The sequence below is a fragment of the Belonocnema kinseyi genome, chromosome 7, assembly GCF_010883055.1.
Source record: "Belonocnema kinseyi isolate 2016_QV_RU_SX_M_011 chromosome 7, B_treatae_v1, whole genome shotgun sequence".
Classification (NCBI taxonomy): domain Eukaryota; kingdom Metazoa; phylum Arthropoda; class Insecta; order Hymenoptera; family Cynipidae; genus Belonocnema; species Belonocnema kinseyi.
In genome coordinates, this window is record NC_046663.1 from 3,418,946 (window position 1) to 3,439,366 (window position 20,421).

The window sequence follows — 20,421 nt, forward strand, 5'->3', positions numbered from 1 at the left end:
AATAAAAATCCGCGATAATCAGACTGCAAAAAGCTCACCTGTAGTGTAAATCAGGATTGCTGTCTGGACACTGAAGCGGTGACAAACCATGATGACAATGATGCGGCAAATCGGGAGGTCTCAAACTATTTTCCGAATTCTTGGCCATCAAGAGAAAAGTTTCGAGCGATGTGATCAAATGATGCAACTGCGGAGAAGTGATTTTTCCACTCAGCTTTCCCAACTGAACCTCGATCATCCACGCGTACTCCAAAGTCTCCTGGTCCAGGCTCCTGCCCTCGCTGCTGAACATCGCGTGACCTCTCACTTGCAAGGCACTCAACATCAGATGTCCTTGATTCAAATGTCTCTCCTTTCCCGACCTCGTGACATTATCCGTGAGCAGCATGATGGCCGGCGAGAGCAGCAACTGAAGCTGCGTTTCCCTGAAGCCCTTCCTCATTTCAAATCCAAATCGCTCGAGTAAAATAATCGGACACGGCGGATCACTCTCGTTGCAGTTTTTCACCAAGTGCGCCTGAATATCGTGCATCGTGATCCCAACTGTAACTTCGAGAGGTCGATAGTCCCGAGGATCGAAGGCTTTTGTTCTCGCTTCTTCATCCTCCACTGAAGCTTCCACACTGCTATTCTGAGCATCTTTGTCTTTTGTCTTCTCCGCAGCAACCGAGGTTGAACTAGTTTGCGTTTTCTGCATGTCTGTGAACGCTTGGTAATCGCCGAATATATTTTCCTTCAGATGCACAAAGTGTTTGATCAGAGAGCCGTTCAGGTAGAGAACTGAGGGGCCAATTTCAAGCTCGAGACTGACTTTGTCTGGTATCAAAGTCTGCGGATCAAACTTTTGGTTGCCGTCCTGTGAACAATAGAGTCCAGGCGATTTTCTGCATCTGGGTATCCTCATCGGAGAGAGTAGGATCTCCTCCTTCTCGGGTGTGGTGATGTTCGCTTGTGGTGTTGGTCCCAAGGGCGAACAGGGATGGTAAGTGTAGTTGATGCTCACGGCAACAATCGGGACGGACCAACAATCCACCCAACCTAATCCGCTCTGGCAGACGTTTCTCCACTTTTTTCCCCGGTTGAGTTCCGAAATCGGTTTACAGGAACCGTCTCTCGTCATGATTTTGGCATTTTTGTGCAGGGCCAACAGAACAACACGATTGGTGTTGACTTCGGGTAGATAGAAGGCCAAATCCACACTCTCCCCTTGAAGCCAAAAACGCAAGGGGATCGTCACTGGGAGAAAGTCCGTAAAGGGCAAATCGAACGAGAGGTCAAAGAATTCCCCGCAAAAGGCAATGTGCGCATTTTCCTGATTCTGAGAGGAACAGTCAATCCAGTTGTACTCGTTACTAATTGTTATTAGTTCAAATTCTTTCATTAGAAGGCTAATTTTCCAGGTGTATGGCACAAAATGCAAAATGTCTGGTCGTGATTTGCTACCCCAGTCGTTGATCATATCCTGAAAAAATCGTTGGAAAGGAATAATTTCCCTCGCTTTTTTCTGATATTTAGGCGAATTTCCCAGACAGGAAAGTATTGCAAACGCGAATAAGGTTTCAATAATGTGCCAAGAAAAATAGTGAAACAAGCCAGAAAAATGAGCTCTACATGACAGTATGGATTAATAGGGTTGTTTCGAAATTTTAGAATTTTTTTTTTTTGTTGAGTCGGTCCACAGAAAAAAAAAATCATTAAAAATTGAAGGCGGTAAAACACTTATTCAAATTGGTGTCACGTGGGTGTCACGTGACTCAGAGGTTCTCATAATTATCTATCAATTTGACGATGTGGCTTTAACGAAAACCAGCCCCATCTACTTTTCTGGAAGCCCGTGGAAAATATTTGTCATGAGAGTTGTCGGTCGCCGTGTGGCGGCGCCAGCTATGCAGTTGGCTTAGAATTCAAATATTGCATGACGAAAGAGTTTAAAAAAATGTTCTTCAAATAAAAATAATTTTTTGATAGTTCTGGCTAAAGAGCGTAATTTTTAAGGTTTTTATTGTCTTTTGAATAAAAAATAATTAGCGAAAATCGTAAAATTCACTGCTTTTAGACGTAAATCCGAATGCATTTCTACTAACCACAACAAATCATTATTCATGCGCAATCCAATTAGACATATAATTATTTGTGTAATTTTTAAATATCCGAATCACTTCTGATTTTCAAATATTTTAATAAACAAATTATGCGTTTTAATGAACACAATATGCTTTCTGATTTATTATTATTTATTATTAACATATGTTATTTCAAGTTCAAAAAATGAACCTTGTTAAAAATTATTTACAATATGAAGGAAAATACGCTAATGTTAGTTATAACTAATTTTGGAAAAGAACTCGAGGTGAACTTTTGAAAAAAATATTTCGGTTTTCTTTATTTGACAATAATAGTTTAAAGTTGAATGTTTTCCTTTTTCTCTGTAGGTAAAAGTTTCAATTCTTATTTAATTCTAATGTTGTATCGCTTATTTAAAATTAAAATAACGATTTTATAATCCCTAAATAAACGTTAAAAACAAAACGTACCAATGAAATTTGCAGAGAATATTTTAAGGAATAAAAAAACCCTACAGCATTACGATTAAATAATAGTTGCAATTTTTACTTAAAGTAAGAGAGAAAAACATTAAGCCCTCAAAACTATTGTTTAATAAACAATGAAAATAGTGAAATATTTATCTCAAAGGTTTATCTCGAGTTCTTTTTCAAAATTGTTATAGTTAGCAATAAAATATTTTCCTCGATTTTATAAATCATTTTTAACAAAGTTTATTTTTTAGCTTGATATAACTTTAGTTCCTGTTTAATTTGAAAAGATGTTTAATGAAAATTTCCGTTTCGTTTTAAATCTTAAGCTTCTTTTTTCAAACTCTTCAATAATGCTCATTTAAAAAAAAACCTGGAATTTTACAAAAGTTTTAAATTAACTTTAAATTGCATCAATACTTTTAAATATTAATTAAGCATAATAGAATTTTTTTATATTTCCTAAATCTAATTTAATTTTCTTCTAGAATTCTGTTTTTCAAAATAAAGAAATCAACTGATATTTAACCAGGCTTTAAAAATTCTTGAAAAACTTCTAGTTTTTGTTTTGTACAAATAAAAAATTTTTAATCCGAAAAATTGTTTTAAAATCTTTCAGATTCTTTTACGACATATTTAAAATCTTCAAAACTTAAAAATTAATCTTTCAAAAGAAAATCTGAATAATTTTGAATTTTCCCAAAATCTTATTGCCAAGGGGTCCTCCAATCGACATTGTTATAAAAAAAAATTCATATTTTAACATTAAAGTAAAAATAGTAAACAATATGCAAAAAATATTTTATGGGCGTCTTTAAAAATAAAATTATATAAACTATAACATTCATTTATTGGAAAAATGATATCTGACTTTGGAAACAACCCTATTAGGATAGTTCTCGTGCCAAAAATCAGATATATGAAAAAAATAGTTTTTTTATGATTCCGAGAATCAAAATATTATAACAGATATTATTCCAAATTATATGACTCTAAATGGTTAGACAAATTTGTTAAACTAAATAATTATATTTTAAGATTACTTAATTATTTTTAAAATTGGAAAGAGTCGAGTTGTATAGAATTTTTTTGCGGAAGAAATAAGCCGTAATTTATTAAAATGCAAAAAACATGGTTAAAATTAATATTTATTTTTGTGAATTTTAACATTTTTTCATCAAAAATAATGGTTTTTTTCTTCCAAAAGAGATGAATTTATTACATAAAAAGATTAATTTTCAACAAAAAGTTGATTTTCAACCAAATAGTTGAATCTTCAAATATAACATATTAATTTTAAGCCAAATATTAAAATTTTCAAGCCAAAAAGGCGATAAATTTTCAACGCAAAAATATGGATTTTCAATACAAAATTAATTTCTAACAAAACAGTTAAACTGTAACACAAAAGTTGAATTTCTACCAAAAAAATGAACATTTTCGACAAGATACATACATTTTTTACCAAATAGTTGAATTTTCAAACTAAATTCATTTTCTACCAAAAAAAAAACAACATAAAAAAAACGATTTTTTAAAAAATGCATAAATTTTCAACCAAAGGGATGAATATGTAACAAAAGAGTTTAACCATTCAACCAAGTGCATTTTTTCTTAAACTTTCTGTTCAAGTCCGGATAAACGAGGAATAAGCGAAGAAAACATAAATTTGATTATTAAGATTAAGTCAGTGAAAAAAATCTCACAGAGCAAAATCAGATTTAAGGAACGTTACATTCTATAAATAATATAAACTTCCTTTTTAACTGATAAAAAACCGGTGAAAACTTGGATTTTTAATAAAAAGCCGCGATTTTGAAGGCTATTGCCGGATTGCAAATGATATTGCGCATGGGTTAGCATCAAGATTGCAAAGAAATGTATGGGATCGAAAGGAATTTAATTAAATTGCAAAAAATTGCATGGAATTGCAAAGGTACGTGGGATTGCAAAGGTACGTGGGATTGCAAAGGTACGTGGGATTGCAAAGGTACGTGGGATTGCAAAGGTACGTGGGGTTGCAAAGGTACGTGGTATTGCAAAGGTGCATATCATTGCACGAAATTTGACAAGACTGAAGAGAGAGTGGATTCAAAGCAGAAAATGTACCTGAAAAAATTCCTTGTGCGAGTAGACGAGATTCGCAGTTGCTTTGCAGCCCGTCAAGTTTAACGTCCACTCTTGATGATCGTTCCATCTGATGGGATAATGACACTTGACGCCAAATTCCAAAGTCTCACTTTCCACCAGACTGCGATACTGGAGACTAGTCGTCGCCTCCAGATGGAGCAACTGTCCGGTGATTTTGGTCGAGTAGCCGTCTTGTAAAACTATCCATGGCATTGTAATTTCTAAATACGAGCCCGCACCCACATTCACGTGGACTGCGTTCGTTTCTCTATTTTTACTAAATAATATGTCGATCGTTGCTTCGTTTAAAGTCGAGAGTCGAATGTCGAAGGACTGGACTTGCCGCTTCTCTCCAGGAATCGGAGATTTCGTCACTTTAAGAGACTGATATTCATTGGGATAAAAGAATTTGAAAAGATGCTCTCTTTGTCTGTCGGCCCACGGTCCGTAACTAAAGTCGGTACCTTTACCTACAAAAATTATAAACATACCGAAAAAATTATCGATTTTACTAGTATTAAAGTCCCTCGGCTTTTTTCCTAAAATAATAAATATTTTGTCTTCAAAATCTGGAGAATCAATACGACCATGCTAACGGACGTCCCAGAACTCTTCGTTTGTTGAATAATTTCAAAAAATTTTATTTTGCTAAATTCGATTAACGTGTGTGTATTTTCAGGTTATGTGTTTTACAAATCTCCCCAGCTTTACTTTCAAATCACACAATATTTTTGGCTGAAAACTTAGGAGAAGCAAGAAAACATAGTAACGATTGTCCCAGAACTAACTTTGTAGACATTTAAAAAAGTTTATTTCATAAATAATTTCTAAGTTGCTACCGGCAGCATTGGTGTGACAGAGACCTACATTATCGGAATGGTAGACAGTTGAAACCCGATCCTAACCTCAATATAGTGCACATGCATTAAATTTTTATTTAACACAAAAACATTTTTTGTTAATATCCCTTTAAGGGCATGTGACACAGCTAAATACCTATATTACCGACCTCACTTTTTCAGTTCACTGAATGTTTTTTTGAACCTAAGAACTTTTTTTGTAAATAAGATATCGAGCTGAAACTTTGGAAGATGTATTAAAGTACAATAAAGTACGTTTAGGTACTGTATTTTGGTAGGAACTTCACTGAAAATTATTTCATCTTTTTTCTGAACCTCGACATTTTTGAACGTTCGAACTTTTTTTATACATAAAATATTGGTATCAAACTTTGAGAAATGCAGGAGCCGAAAGAAAACTACGTTTAAGTACAAAGCTTAATAATAAAAGATGTAAAAAAATATATTTCAACAATCAATTCCAACGGCATCAGCCGGTAACGTTGTACACGAAAATACGAACCCTGGCGGCCACTAGACGAGGCTCTAGAGAGTTCGTATTTTCGTGTACAACGTTACCGGCTGATGCCGATGGAATTGATAGTTAAAATATTTTTTTATACATCTTTTATTATTAGATTTGCACTTAAACGTAGTTTTCTTTCGGCTCTTGCCTTTCTCAAAGTTTGATACCAATATTTTATGTATAAAAAAAGTTCGAACATTCAAAAAATGTTGAGGTTCAGAAAAAAGATAAAATAATTTTCAGTGAAGTTCCTACCAAAATGCAGTACCTAAATGTACTTTATTGTACTCTAATGGATTTTCCAAAGTTTCAGCTCGATATTTTATTTACAAAAAAAGTTCTTAGGTTGAAAAAAACATTCAGTGAACTGATAAAGTGAGGTCGGTAATATAGGTATTTAGCTGTGTCACATGCCCTTAAAAAAAGAGTTCGGGGACATCCCTTATAATATTTTATAGCAACTCCGAATTCAGTTTTTAAAAATTATTATTTTTGTGGAAAAAAGTCGATGGAACTGAATCCGATTTACCACACGACGAAGTTATCACATGCCCTTAAGGCGAAAAAAGGAGATTAAAAGGGAATTTTATTTTTTAAATAAAAACTTTGGACTTTGTCCATGTATAATTCTTCCCGATATGGAGCCATTCGAATATTTCGCATTTTTTAAAACAATTATGTATTATAAATAATGTTTTTTTTTTTAGTTTCTAGGGATTCAATTAATATGTTTAATTTAGAAGGCTTTGAGAAATTATATTACAAGATATTCTTAAATATATTAGCACCAAGTGTTTCAATAATACTAAAATATAATTAATAATTGCTTGAATTTATCCCGGGAGTCCATGAATTTGAATAATAATTCGATCTAATTTATATTTTATATTGTTACACTTAAATTCAGTACATATTTAGGTAAAATTAATGTGGAATTCCTAATTTTTCAAGTAAAAATATTGCATTTTCGATATGATAGATAAATTATTAACCAAATATTTCAATTTTCAACCAAAAAGATTAATTTTACACTAAAATGATTAATATTTAAATGGAAAATTTGAATTTTCATATAAAATTATTAATATTTTACTGGAAAATTTAAATTTTCATATGAAATTATTCAAATTTAACTGAAAAGTTTGAATTTTCAACTAAAGCTATGAATACTTAACTGAAATAATTTAATTTTTAACCAAAAAGTGAAATTTTCCAAAATAAAAGAATTTTCTACCAAAAAAGACGATTTTTCAACAAAATAGACGAGTTTTTAACGAAATAGTTTAAATTCTCAACAAAAAACACATCAATTTTCAACCAAAATTGAAATTTTCAAAAATTAAGATTTTTCTACCAAAAAAGAAGATTTTTCAACAAAATACATGAATTCTTAACGAAATAGTTTAAATTCTCAACTGAAAAAGATAAATTTTACACTAAAATGATTAATATTTTACTGAAAAATTTGAATTTTCATATGAAATTATTCAAATTTAACTGAAAAGTTTGAATTTTCAACTAAAATTATGAATACTTAACTGAAATACTTAAATTTTTAACCAGAAAGTGAAATTTTCCAAAATAAAAGATTTTTCTACCAAAAAAGACGATTTTTCAACAAAATACACGAATTTTTAAAGAAACAGTTTAAATTCTCAACAAAAAAGACAAATTTTCAACCAAACATTTAGAGTTTGAACTAAAAAAGAACAATTTTCAACCAAAAATAGAATAATTAACTTTACACATAAAACATTAATTTTTCAACAAAATTGATAAATTTTCAACTGAAATTATGAATCTTTAACCGGAAAAGTAGAATTTTAAACAAAAAAGGTGAATTTTCACATAAAATTATGAATCTTCAAATTAAATATTCCAATTTTCAACCAAACACGTGAATTTTAAACTTTAAAAAATAAATTTTCAGATCAAAATTGCATATTTAAATTTTCGTTTAAAAAAATGCAACTATTTGATAAATAAATTCAACTATTTTCTGGCAAGTCCAATTTTTTGATTGATAATACAATTATTTCGTGGAAAATTGAAAAAACTATTTTTTTCAATTAATATTTTTTGTTTCAGATATCAACTTTTACATTTTTGTTGATCGATTTTTTCACATGAGAAATCCAGTATTTCGTTGAAAAATCGTCTTTTTCGAAAAATTCCAACTGTTTTTTATTCAAAATTAAAATCTTTTTTGATGAAATATCAACTTTTAAATTCTGTTTGAACTTTAAAATCCTTGTTTAAAAATTCAACTCTTTTGTAAAAAATTGAATTGAATTGAATTGAATTAAAATTAAACCTATTTTGTTCAAATTTAGCAATTTGTTTTTAACATTTTTTCTTTCTTGGCTCAAAAATCTTTTTTTGGTGGGAAAATCCACTACTTTGTTGAAAATTCGTAATGTTCAAAGAATTTAACTGTTTTTTATTTAAAATTAAAGTCTTTTTTGATGAAATATCAACTTTTACATGTTTGGTTGAAATTTTATCGTTTTTAATTGAAAAAGTATTTTTTTTTAATTAAAATTTTCAAATATTTGCTTGAAAATTTAGCACTGTATGTTGAAACTTTAAATATTTGGTAAAAAGAATTAATTAATTTTTTTTTTTTTTTGACATTTTTTTGGTGGAAAATCCTTTTTTTTAAATAAAAATTTAAATAGTCCATCTTTTAATGACAAGTGATCTTTTTTAGATTAAAATTAAATTGCTTTCGTATAAGATCATTTTTTTTTTGCCTTGAAATTGGAGAGTTTTGTTGAAAATTGAACTATTCAGTTAATAATCCATTTTTTAATAGAAAATTAATTTTTTTAGTTAAATTTTTTTTTAATCAATTTTTCTAAATGAAAAGGTATCTACTCCATTTTTCCTTTTTTGATAGAAATTAAATTGGTTGATAACATCTTTTTGGTCAAGATTTATAATTTTATTCAAAAAATTCATCACTTAGGTTGAAAATTTAACTATTTTATTAAATTTTTTTTTAGTTAAAAATTAATTTTTATTTACTGAAAATGTTACTATTCAATTTTTCCTTAGAAAATTTCGTTCTTGTTAAAAATTCTATTATTTTGGCAGAATATTAATTTTTTCCCCTTAAAATTGAACAAATTCTTTGTAAATTAATTTTTTGGTTAATAATTCGTATTTTTTATTTAAAAATTTGACTGTTTTGTAGAAAATTCGTTTGAATTTTTTCTACTAGTTAACAATTCAATTATTTTGGTAGAAAATTCTTTTTTTTCTTAAAAATTCAAAATTGTAGATTAAAATTTTTCCTTTATTGACTATAAAACCTGTTTTAGTGGAAAATGTATCCTTTTGGTTAAAAAATTAATCCGTTTTGATTGAAGATTAAACTATTTTATGGAATATTGAACCACCATGTTAAAAATTTCTTTTTTAATCGAAAATTAAGTTTCAGATGAAATTTTTACAATTCCATTTTGGGTTCAAAATCTTTTTGAGTTAGAAACTCAACTATTTGGTAGAAAATGCATGTATTTTTTTAAGAATTTTCTTTTTGCGACAGAAAATCCTTTTTTTTGTTAAATATTCAACATTTTAGTCTAAATTTTTTTCTTTAATGACTAAAAAATTTTCTTTGTTGAAAATTACTCTTTTTTGTTTAAAAATTGATATATTTCGCTTGAAACTTTTTTTTTTATAGAAAGATAAACTTTTAACAAATTTTTTTTCTTCAAATTTTATCATTTTAGTTACAAATTCACCACTTTGGTTGCAAATTTAACTATTTTATTGAACTTTTTTTTTAGTTTAAAATAAATTTTTTAACTGAAAAAATAACTATTCCTTTTTCGCATGAAATCCTTTTTTTTTTTTGTTAATTCAATTATTTTGGTAGAAAATTTTTTTTGCCTTAAAATGTAACGTTTTTGGTTGGAAATAAACTTTTTTGTTAAAAGAGCATATTTTTGGTTGAAAAACTCAACTGCTTTGTAACAAATTCGTCCTTTTGGCTTAGAAATTCAACATTTTGAATTAAAACTTTTTCTTTATTGACGAAAAAATATGTTTTGGCAAAAAATTCCCCTTCTTGGTTTGAAAATGTATCTGTTTAGATCGAGGATTTAAATCTTTGGTTGAAATCTTAACTATTATGTTTAATATTGTTTTTTAAGTTCAAAACTAATTTTTATAAGCTGAAAATGTAATTATTCCATTTTTTTCTTGAAAAAATGTTATTCTTGTTAAAAATTCAATTATTTTGGTACAAAAATATTTTTTTATGTCTTAAAATTAAAAAATTTGGTTGGAAATTCATTTTTTGGTTAATAATTTATATTTTTTATGTAAAAACTCAATTGAGTTGTAGAAAAATCGTCTTTTTGGCTTGAAAATTTCACATTTTGGAATCATTTCTTTTTATTACCAAATTTTTCTTTTTTGTTGTTAAAAATTCATCTTTTTGGTTATAAACGTAACTAATTTTTTTGAAATTTTGTTGTTGTTTAAAAACAATTTTTTTCTAATGAAAATGTTTCCTATTTCATTATTGCTTCAATTTTTTCTAGTTGAAAGTTCAATTATTTTAGTAAAAAATTATCTTTTTTTTACTTAAAAATTCAACATTTTAGATTTAATTTTTTTTTCTATTGACTAAAAAATCTGTTTTGGTGGAAAATTTCTCTTTTTATTTGGAAAATTAAACAGTTTAGTTACAAATTCATTACTTTGGTTAAATATTTAAATATTTTTTTTAGTTGAAAATTTATTTTTTTAAACTGAAAATGTAATTATTTCATTTTCACTTGAAAAAATTTGTTCTTGTTAAAAATTCAATTATTTTGGTACAAAATTATTTTTTTTTATGTATTAAAATTGAAAAATTTGGTTGTAAATTAATTTTTTGGTTAATAGTTCATATTTTTTATGTAACAACTCAACTGTGTTGTAGAAAAATCGTCTTTTTGGCTTGAAAATTTCATATTTTGGAATCATTTTTTTTATTAACAAATTTGTCTTTTTTAGTTGTTAAGACTTCTTCCTTTTGGTTACAAATGTAAATATTTTTTTGAAAATTGTTTTTTTTATCACTTAAAAATAAATTTTTTTAAATGAAAATGTAACCTACTTCATTTTTGCTTAAATTTTTTTTCTAGTTGAAAGTTTAATTATTTTAGTAAAAAATTATCTTTTTTTTACTTAAAAATTTAAGACGTTGGATTTAATTTTTTTCTTTGTTGGCTGAAAATTCTGTTTAGGTGGAAAATGGATCTTTTTGGTTGGAAAATTAATCTCTTTTGATTGAGGATTCAACTCTTTCGTTGAAGAATAAACTATTACGTTACAAATTCCTTTTCTAGTTTGAAATTAATAGTTTCAATGAAAAATTTTATAATTAAATTTTTGGTTGAAAATCGTTTTGAGTTAGAAACTCAACAATTTGGTTGAGAATTCATATATTTTGTTAAAAAATAGTCTTTGTTGAAAATTCGTCTTCTTTTTGTATAAAATTGATCTATTTTTGTATGAAAATCAACTATTTTATTTAAAAATGCATCTATTTCGTTGAAAACGAAATATGTTTACTTGAAGTATTACGAATTTGAAATTGGTATCGTCAAAAGAATCCTCCCGTTGATCATTCCAAAACAATTAATCTGGACTATTTAATATTTTTAAAATAAAAAATCATCTGTTTCGAAAGAAATTTCATCTTTCTTTTATAAAAATGCAACTATATGGTAAAGAATTCAACTATTTTTCTAAAAAGTCATACTTTATGGCTGAAAATTATACTTTTTTGTTGAAAATTCAACTATTTCGTAGAAAATTTACTTCTTAGTCAAATTTAATATTTTGGTATTGAAAAGAGAACTGAAATATGTTTTCTTTTAATTACTTTTAATACCTGTTAAAGAATTCAACTATTTTGATAAAAAGTCATACTATTTGTTAGAGAATTAAACCATTTTGTTAGAAATGTATCCTTTTTGGTTGAAAAAAAATTCGTATTTTGAGATAAAAAATTCAATTTTTTTCGTAAAAAATTATTCTTTGTTAAGGGCATGTAATACTTACAGTTTCCCCGGCTTTTTTCCCCGAAAAATGAAAAATTTTTAAAACTGAATTCGGAGATGCTATAAAATATCATAACGGACGTCCCCGGACTCTTTTTTGAGGGATAATAACAAGAAAAATTTATTATGTTAAATAAAAATTGTATGCATATGCATTATTTTGAGGTTACGTCGTTTTCATCTCTGCCTTTCCGATAATCTGTGAATTATTTATGAAATAAACTTTTTTGATTGCCTGCAAACAAGGTTAGTTCCGGGATATTAGTTACTATGTTTATTTGTAAGTTCAAAGTTTTCGTCCAAAAATATTGTGTAGTTTGGAAGTAACGCTCGGGTGAATTGTAACACACATAACCTCGAAATATAGTTAACATGTTCGCTATTATTGCCCAGATTTTGAAGTCAAAATATTTCTTATCCTAGGAAAAAAGCAGGGGGAATCGAACACTGAAAAAATCGATACTATTTCCTAAGCGCTATGGAAATTAATCAAATTTTGCTAAATTAAAACTTTTTTTAATTAATCCACAAAAAAAAGTGTGTGGGGACGTCCGTTTACATGTTCGCTATTATTTCCCAAATTTTTAAAACAAAATATTTATATATCTAGAAAAAAAGCGGGGGAAACCTAAAACTGATAAAGTCGACAATTTTCTAAGTATCACATGCCCTTAAGGCCATGTGATGAATGGGTCACGTGACCAGATTCCTACCTTACCGTCACTTTTTTTATTTCCCAGCTGATATTCACACGAAACACCACATCGAGTTGAAAATTTGGCATATTTAACGAGCAGCACTAAGAATGAAGGGCCTGGTCCTAAAGTTGTATAATTATGAAAAAAGTTTTTTGTTGTAAATAACTTTTTTTGCTTTTGTTTATAATTATTCAAGTTTAGGACCAGACCCACCTTTCTTAGTGCTTCTTATTTATTATCCCAAATTTTCATCTCGATGTGGCGCCTCGTATGAAAATAAGTTGGGAAATAAGAAAAGTTGGCGGTAAGGTAGAAATCTGGTCACGTGACCCACTCGTCACATGGCCTTAAGAAATTTATATTTTGGTCTTAAAAAGTCAACTGGAATCTTTTTTCGATAAAAATTCATCTGTTTTCAAAGAAATTTAATCCTTTTTTGGATAAAAATCAACTATTTTAATAAAAATGCATCTATTTCGTTGAAAACGAAATATTTTTACTCGAAATATTACGAATTTGAAATCGATATCGTAAAAAAAAGCTTCATACAAGCTTTTCATTCAGTAATATCTTGATTTTCCGTTTATCATTCCTAAAAAATGAATCTGTAAGTTGTATAAAAGTAATAAAATGGAAAATAGGGTAGGAAAAATGGGGAAAAAAGAGGAGGGACTGTGATCCCTGTTATGTACAGATTTCGGGAATATCTTACCGCATTTGATGTCTATTCCCCAGATGGGAGGCATGGCTTCCACCACATCACCATTTGCTAGCCGAATCATCTCTGGATGCTCTGGGACGAATCCAGGCTCATCCATGTAATAGTAGAGCTCAATATTGTTCGAGCTCAAAACAACAAAACCCTCGCCCATGTATCTTGGGGGATCATCAACCATTCCCGTATATTTAGGACTGGGTGCTAAAATTACTTTAAAGTTTTCTGCATTGCATTTTGTAAAATGCATAAAATGATCATGGCGAGATGCTGCGGGCTTCGTCGAATACACAAAGTGTGCCTCTTCCACTGTTATGGAGAGAGTCGTTGGAACTAGACGATTACCAAACACCAGACGGCCCTTAAAATTTTATTTTTTATCAAAATTCAGGACAGTATTTTCAGTCCTCGGACTCACATCAGAGATTTAAAAAATAGTCTAAATAGTGCCACAAATTGATAAAAATGTCATAGAATTTTTCAGGAAATTAATGGGGTCTTTCAAAAATTAGGAACCGTGATTAAATTAAGTAACAGTTCAAGGGAGGGGGGAGGGGGGCTATATAAGTAATTTTTGCAAATTCGCAAAAAACTTCTTCAGTTATAAATTTTATCATTTGGTTGTAAATTTAACAGTTTTCCGTCAAAGACAACCTTTTTGGTTGTAAGTTCAACTGGTTGGGTTTCGTTCTAGAATTATTCAGAAACAATTTCCAAGAAAAATTACAATCATTCTTAGAGCCGTTTTTTATTTTCGCTTGTTTAATGTCAATTTTTTAAGTAATTTGAAAAAAAAGGATTTATTTCCGAAATAAGTTATGTTTAAAATAGAAATATGATATTTATTATTCTTTATGATATAAATCTTGTATAATAAGTGTCTTTTTAGATAATTTCTAATGTAACTAACTTTATACCAACGTAAAAAACTACGTTTTTACAAAACAAAAACAGCTCAAACTTCTCGAACTCAAAAACTTATTTTTCTACTTTAAAAAAAAATCCTTCTTTTAAATGCCTTAAAAACTGATATTAGAAAAAGAAAAAATAAAAACGGCTCTAAAAAAGACTTTGAAAATTCAACTCTTTTTTGTTGAAAATTCAAGTCTTTTCGTAGAACATTATTCTTTTGTTTAAAAATCATATTTCGTTATTGATAAGTCATCTGAAAGTTTTTTGGATACAAATTTAATTACAATTTTAAATTTTTTTTAAAAATTTAATAAAAAATACAACTGTTTGATTGAAAATTTAACAATCTTGTTAAAAAGCCACAAAACTTGATTAAAAATTCGAATATTTAGCAGAAAAATAACTTATTGTTTACAATTCTCATTTTGTTGTTCGCTTGAAAAATCAACTATTTTTTGAAAATTTAACTATTCGATTCTAAAATTCACCTGCTTTAAAAGAAATTATTTTTCTTTGAACTTAATATTTTAGTTTTGAAAAGAGAACTGAAATCTTTTCTGGATGAAAATCCTACTGTTTTTTAAAACCTTTTTTTTTAAATAAAAATTTACTTGTTTTAATAGATATTTTTGGTCTTTCTTTGGAGAGAAATGCAACTATCTGGTAGAAAATTCAACTGTTTTGCTAAAACGTCATACTTTTAGGTTGAAAATTCTACTTTTTGGTTAAAAATTGAAATATTTCGTAGAAAATTTACTTTTTGTTTAAATTTAATATTTTGGTATTGAAAAGAGAACTGAAATATTTTCTGGATGAAGATTCAACTATTTATTTGAAAATTTGTCTTCATTTAATTAAAAAATCGTCTTTTTTAAGAGAAATTTCATCTTTCTTGTATAAAAATGCAACTACTTGGTGAACAATTCAACTATTTTGCTAAAAAGTCGATACTATTTGTTAGAGAATGAAACTATTTTGTTAGAAATTTATACTTTTTGGTTGAAAAAATTCATCTTCTGGGATAGAAAATTCCATTTTTTTCGTAAGAAATTATTCTTTGTTAAGAAATTTATATTTTGGTCTTAAAAAGTCAATTGGAATCTTTTTTTGGTGAAAATTCAACTATTTAATTTTTAAAACATAAAAATTCATCTGTTTAAAAAAAATTTATCTTTTCTTTCATAAAAATACAATTTTTCGGTAGAAAATTCGACAAATTTGCTAAAAAAATCTTACTTTTTGTTTAAAAATTCGTCTTTTTGGATTAAAAATTAAATTTTTTTTCGTAGATACTTATTCCTTGTTTAAAAATTCATATTTTGATCGTGAAATGTCTACTCCAATCTTCTTTAACTGAAGATTCAATTATTTCTTTAAAAAATGTATTTTCTTTATTTAAAAAATTCATCTGTACTAGTAAAAAATTCATTTCTGGTTGAAATTTTAACTATATTGTTTAAAATTTTTTTTTTGATTGAAAGCCTGTCTTTGGTTCAAAATTTAATTGTTTAGTAGAAAAGCCTTTTTTTGGTTTAAAATTATTTCTTAACTGAAAATGTAACTTTTTTTTTTTAGTGGAAAATTCTCCTTTTTTGGTAAAATAATCATTTTCTTGGTTTAAAATTTCATTTTTTGCGGGTTGAATTACACGAGTTTCGTGCAAAATTAATTTTTTGCTAACAATTCATATTTTTCATTTGAAAATTTAAAGTTTGTAGAGAAAATTCTTCTTTTTGTTTAAAGTTCGACAATTTAGATAAATTTATATTTCTTTCTTTAGTGGAAAATCTTTATTTGTTGAAAATTCGTCTTTTTGATTTTTAAATTATAATTTTTTGTATAAATTTAATCTTTTTTTTTATTGCAAATATAAACTACGACCATTTTTTGTTAGAAATTTATCTTATGTTGAAAATTCAAGTGTTTTGTTAGAAAGTCATCTTTTATGGTAGAAAATAAATTTTTTGTTCAAAATAAATGAATAAATTTGTATCTGAAATACTGTTTTATTCCGTTTATAAGAGATTCTATATTAAAAGTATTGCAATATTGAAATTCTGGTAATTTGAATATTAAAGATGAAGGAAAATAAAGAAAAATTTCAAAGAATTCGCAGATGTTCTAAACATATCAAAGAATTGATCAATATTTTGTAACCATTTTAAATATTCCAAAATGTTTCATAAGATTTCAAGAATTAAACAAATATTTCAAAAAATTTTAAATACTTTCAATAGATTTCACAAAGATTTTTAAAAAATATAGAAAGCTTAAAAAAATTTAGAAGACTTTACAAAATGTCAACGATTTTTAAAGATTTTATAAACATTTCAAAATTTCCAAAAGATTTTTAAGATTAAAATTTTTTTAATTCCATAAGGTTTCAAAGATTTCACAAATATTAAAAAAAATATTAGAAGCTTAAGTAATTTCAGAAAGTTTTTAAGGTGTAAAAAATTTATAAAGATTTTTAAAACATTTCAAAAATTCTAAAAGATTTCAAAGATTTTAAATATATAAAAAATATCACAAATATTTCAAAACCTTTCAAATACTTTCAATAGATTTCCAAAGGCTTGAAAATTTTATAAAGCTTAAAAAATTTCAAAATATTTTAGAAGATGTCAGAGATTTAAAAAAATTTTGAGAACATAAGGTTTCAAAGATTCCTAAACATTTCTAAAGATTTCTAAAAAAATCCAAAAATTTCGTAGAGGTTTCAAATATTTCAAATATTTTTTAAACATTTCAAATATTCCAAAATATTTCAAAATATTGTTAAAATTACAAAAATATGTCAAAAGCTTTTAAATACTTTCAATATATTTCACAAATATTTAAAAAAATATTAGAAGCTTAAAAAATTTCAGAAGATTTTAGAAGGTGTCAAAAATTTATAAAGATTTTTAAAACATTTCAAAAATTCTTCAAGATTTCAATGATTTTAAATATCCAAAGATTTCACAAAGATTTCTAAAAATTTTCAAAGATTTTGGAGAGGTTTTAAATACTTCAAAGATTTGATTAATACTTTGCAAATATTCCAGAAGATTTCAAGAATTATACAAAGAATTAAAAAAATATATATATAAAGCTTTAAAAATTTAGAAGATTTTACAAGATGTGAAAGATTTTCAAAACATATCAAGAATTCTAAAAGATTTCACAGATTTTAAATATATAACAAATATCACAAAAATTTCATAGAGTTTCCAAGATTTCTAAAAAAATTTTTAAGTTGTGCAGAGGTTTCAAATAGTTTAAAAATATTTCAAATATTCCAAAATATTTAAAAAGATTTTAGAATTACACAAATATTTCAAAATCTTTCAAATACTTTCAATAGGTTTCACAAAGATTTTAAAAAGGGTAAAAAGTTTAAACATTTTCAGAAGATTTTAGAAGGTGTCAAAAATTTATAAAGATTTTTAAAACATTTCAAAAATTCTAAAAGATTTCAAAGATTTTAAATATATAACAAATATCATAAAAATTTCACAAAGTTTCAAAGATTTCTAAATATTTCTAAAAAAATTTTTAAATTGCGCAGTGGTTTCAAATATTTTAAAAACATTTTAAATATTCCAAAAGATTTTAAGAATTACACAAATATTTCAAAACCTTTCAAATACTTTCAATAGATTTCAAATTGTTTGGAAATTTTAGAAAGTTAAAAAAATTTCAAAATATTTTAGAAGGTGTCAAAGATTTAAAAAAATTTTCAGAACATTTCAAAAATTCCAAAAGATTTCAAAGATTTTAAATATACAACAAATATCATCAATTTTTGGAAATTACCAAAATATGTCAAGAGCTTTCAAATATTTTCAATAGATTTCACAAAGATTTATAAAAATGTAAAAAGGTAAAAATTTTCAGAAAATTTTAAAAGTTGTCAAAAATGTATGAAGATTTTTTAAACATTTCAAAAATTTCGAAAGATTTTAAATATATAAAAAATATCACTAAATTTTCCTAAGTTTTCAAAAAGTTCAAAAAAATTTCTAAAACTTTTCAAAAATTTCGCAGAGATTTTAAATATTTCAAAATGTTCCAGAAGATTTCAAGAATTACACAAATATTTGAAAAAATTTCAAATACTTTCAATAGATTTCACAAAGATTTAAAAAATATATAAAAACCTTTAAAAATTTTAGAAGATTTTACAAGATGTCACAGATTTTTAAAGATTTTAAAAACATTTAAAAAATTCTAAAAGATTTCAAAAAATTTGAATATATAACAAATATCACAAAAATTTTATAAAGTTTCAAAGATTTCGCAGAGTTTTTAAATATTTCAAAGATTTGATTAATATTTTGCAAATATTTCGAAATATTTCAGAAGATTTAAAGAATTAAACAAATATTTTTAAAAATCAGAAATACTTTTAATAGATTTCACAAAGGTTTAAAAAAATGTTAAAAGATTAAAAAATTTCAGAATATTGGAGATGTTAAAGATTTTTAATGATTTTTAAAATATTTTAAAAATTCCAAAAGATTTCAAAGTTTTTAAGTATATATAAAATCTCACAAAAATATTAAGAAATTTCACAAAAATGTCGTAAGATTTCATGAAAATGTCTAAAAAATATCAAATATTTCAGAAAAATTTCGTAAAGCTTTTAAATCTTTCAAAGATTTTGAAAATTTTTTAAAGATTTTACAAACAAGATTTAAGAGATTTCAAGAATAACACAAATATAAAAAAAAATATTAAAAAAGATTTTAAAGATTCGAATTTTTTTAATTTCATAAGGTTTCAAAGATTTTGCAGAGGTTTCTAATATTTCAAATATTTTTTAAACATTTCAAATATTCTAAAACATTTAAGGAATTACACAAATATTTCATAATCTCTCAAATACTTTCAATAGATTTCACATAGATTTAAAAAAAACGTAAAAAATTTTAAAAATATCAGAAGATTTCAGAAGGGGTCAAAAATTCCAAAAGATTTCATAGATTTTAAATATATAGAAAATTGCACAAAAATTTCCGAAGGTTTCAAAGATTTCACAAAGGTTTCTAAACATTTTCAAAGATTTCGCAGATATTTTTCAATATTTCAAAAATTTTATTAATATTTTGCAGATATTTCAAGAATTACATAAATATTTCAAAAAATTAGAAATACTTTTAATAGATTTCACAATGGTTTAAAAAAATGTTAAAAGTTTAAAAAATTTCGGAATATTTTAGAAAATGTCAAAGATTTTTCCAAACATTTCAAAAATTCCAAAAAGTTTCAAAGATTTTAAGCATATAAAAAAATCTCAGAAAAATATTAATGGATCTCACACAAATTTCGTAAGATTTCACGAAAATGTAAAAAAAATGTCAAATATTTAAATGTTTCAAATATTTTATACAGATTTCGCAAAAATTGTAAAGATTTTACAAACAAGATTTCAGACATTTAGAGAATAACACAAAAAATAAAATTCTTTTCATATATTTCACTAAAGTTTAAATTTGTTTAATTCATGAAAACCTAATGATTTTTTAGAATTATTTTTCCAAATCGGGAGAAAACAATCAGATTTTCATCATATAAAAATCATTTTAGGCCAATATTGAATTTCCTATAATAGTTTTTCACGAGGGGTTGTATAATAGATTTCAAGAATGATAAACACCTTGATCACATTTTTTTTTGGAAAAAATTCAATTCGTATGAATTCTAAAATTAAAAATTCCCCAAATTATACAATTTTCAAAATTCCCTGATTTTTCCGGACACTAATTATTCAACCTAGGAAATAACTGGCAAAAAATTTATGAAAACTAAAAATTAAATACAGTAAGAGGTGGTACGAAGGAGGTTCAATAAGTCCTTAGAATGACCAACAGATGGCGCGCGAATTGCTCCAAATCATCTGTTTTCAGTCCTTCAACACCATATGGTGTTGAAGGATAGAAGATTAAAAGTGCGTGAGTCAGCTGAGGCCACAAGGATATCTATAGGTGCAGTTGTTTCAATTCTACATGAAAAATTAGGCA

The 20,421-nt window shown here is 26.2% G+C and overlaps 1 protein-coding gene across 1 annotated transcript in view; it reads right to left on the reverse strand.

The window, feature by feature from the left end:
• Positions 1-20,421, reverse strand: part of LOC117175918 (transmembrane protein KIAA1109-like) — a 178,513-nt gene that overhangs the window by 134,615 nt on the left and 23,477 nt on the right. The window contains exons 5-7 of the mRNA XM_033365766.1: positions 13,502-13,865; positions 4,644-5,134; positions 39-1,462 (exon numbers count right to left, since the gene is read on the reverse strand). Coding sequence (XP_033221657.1) covers positions 39-1,462; positions 4,644-5,134; positions 13,502-13,865 — 2,279 coding nt within the window. The remainder of the gene's footprint in view (positions 1-38; positions 1,463-4,643; positions 5,135-13,501; positions 13,866-20,421) is intronic.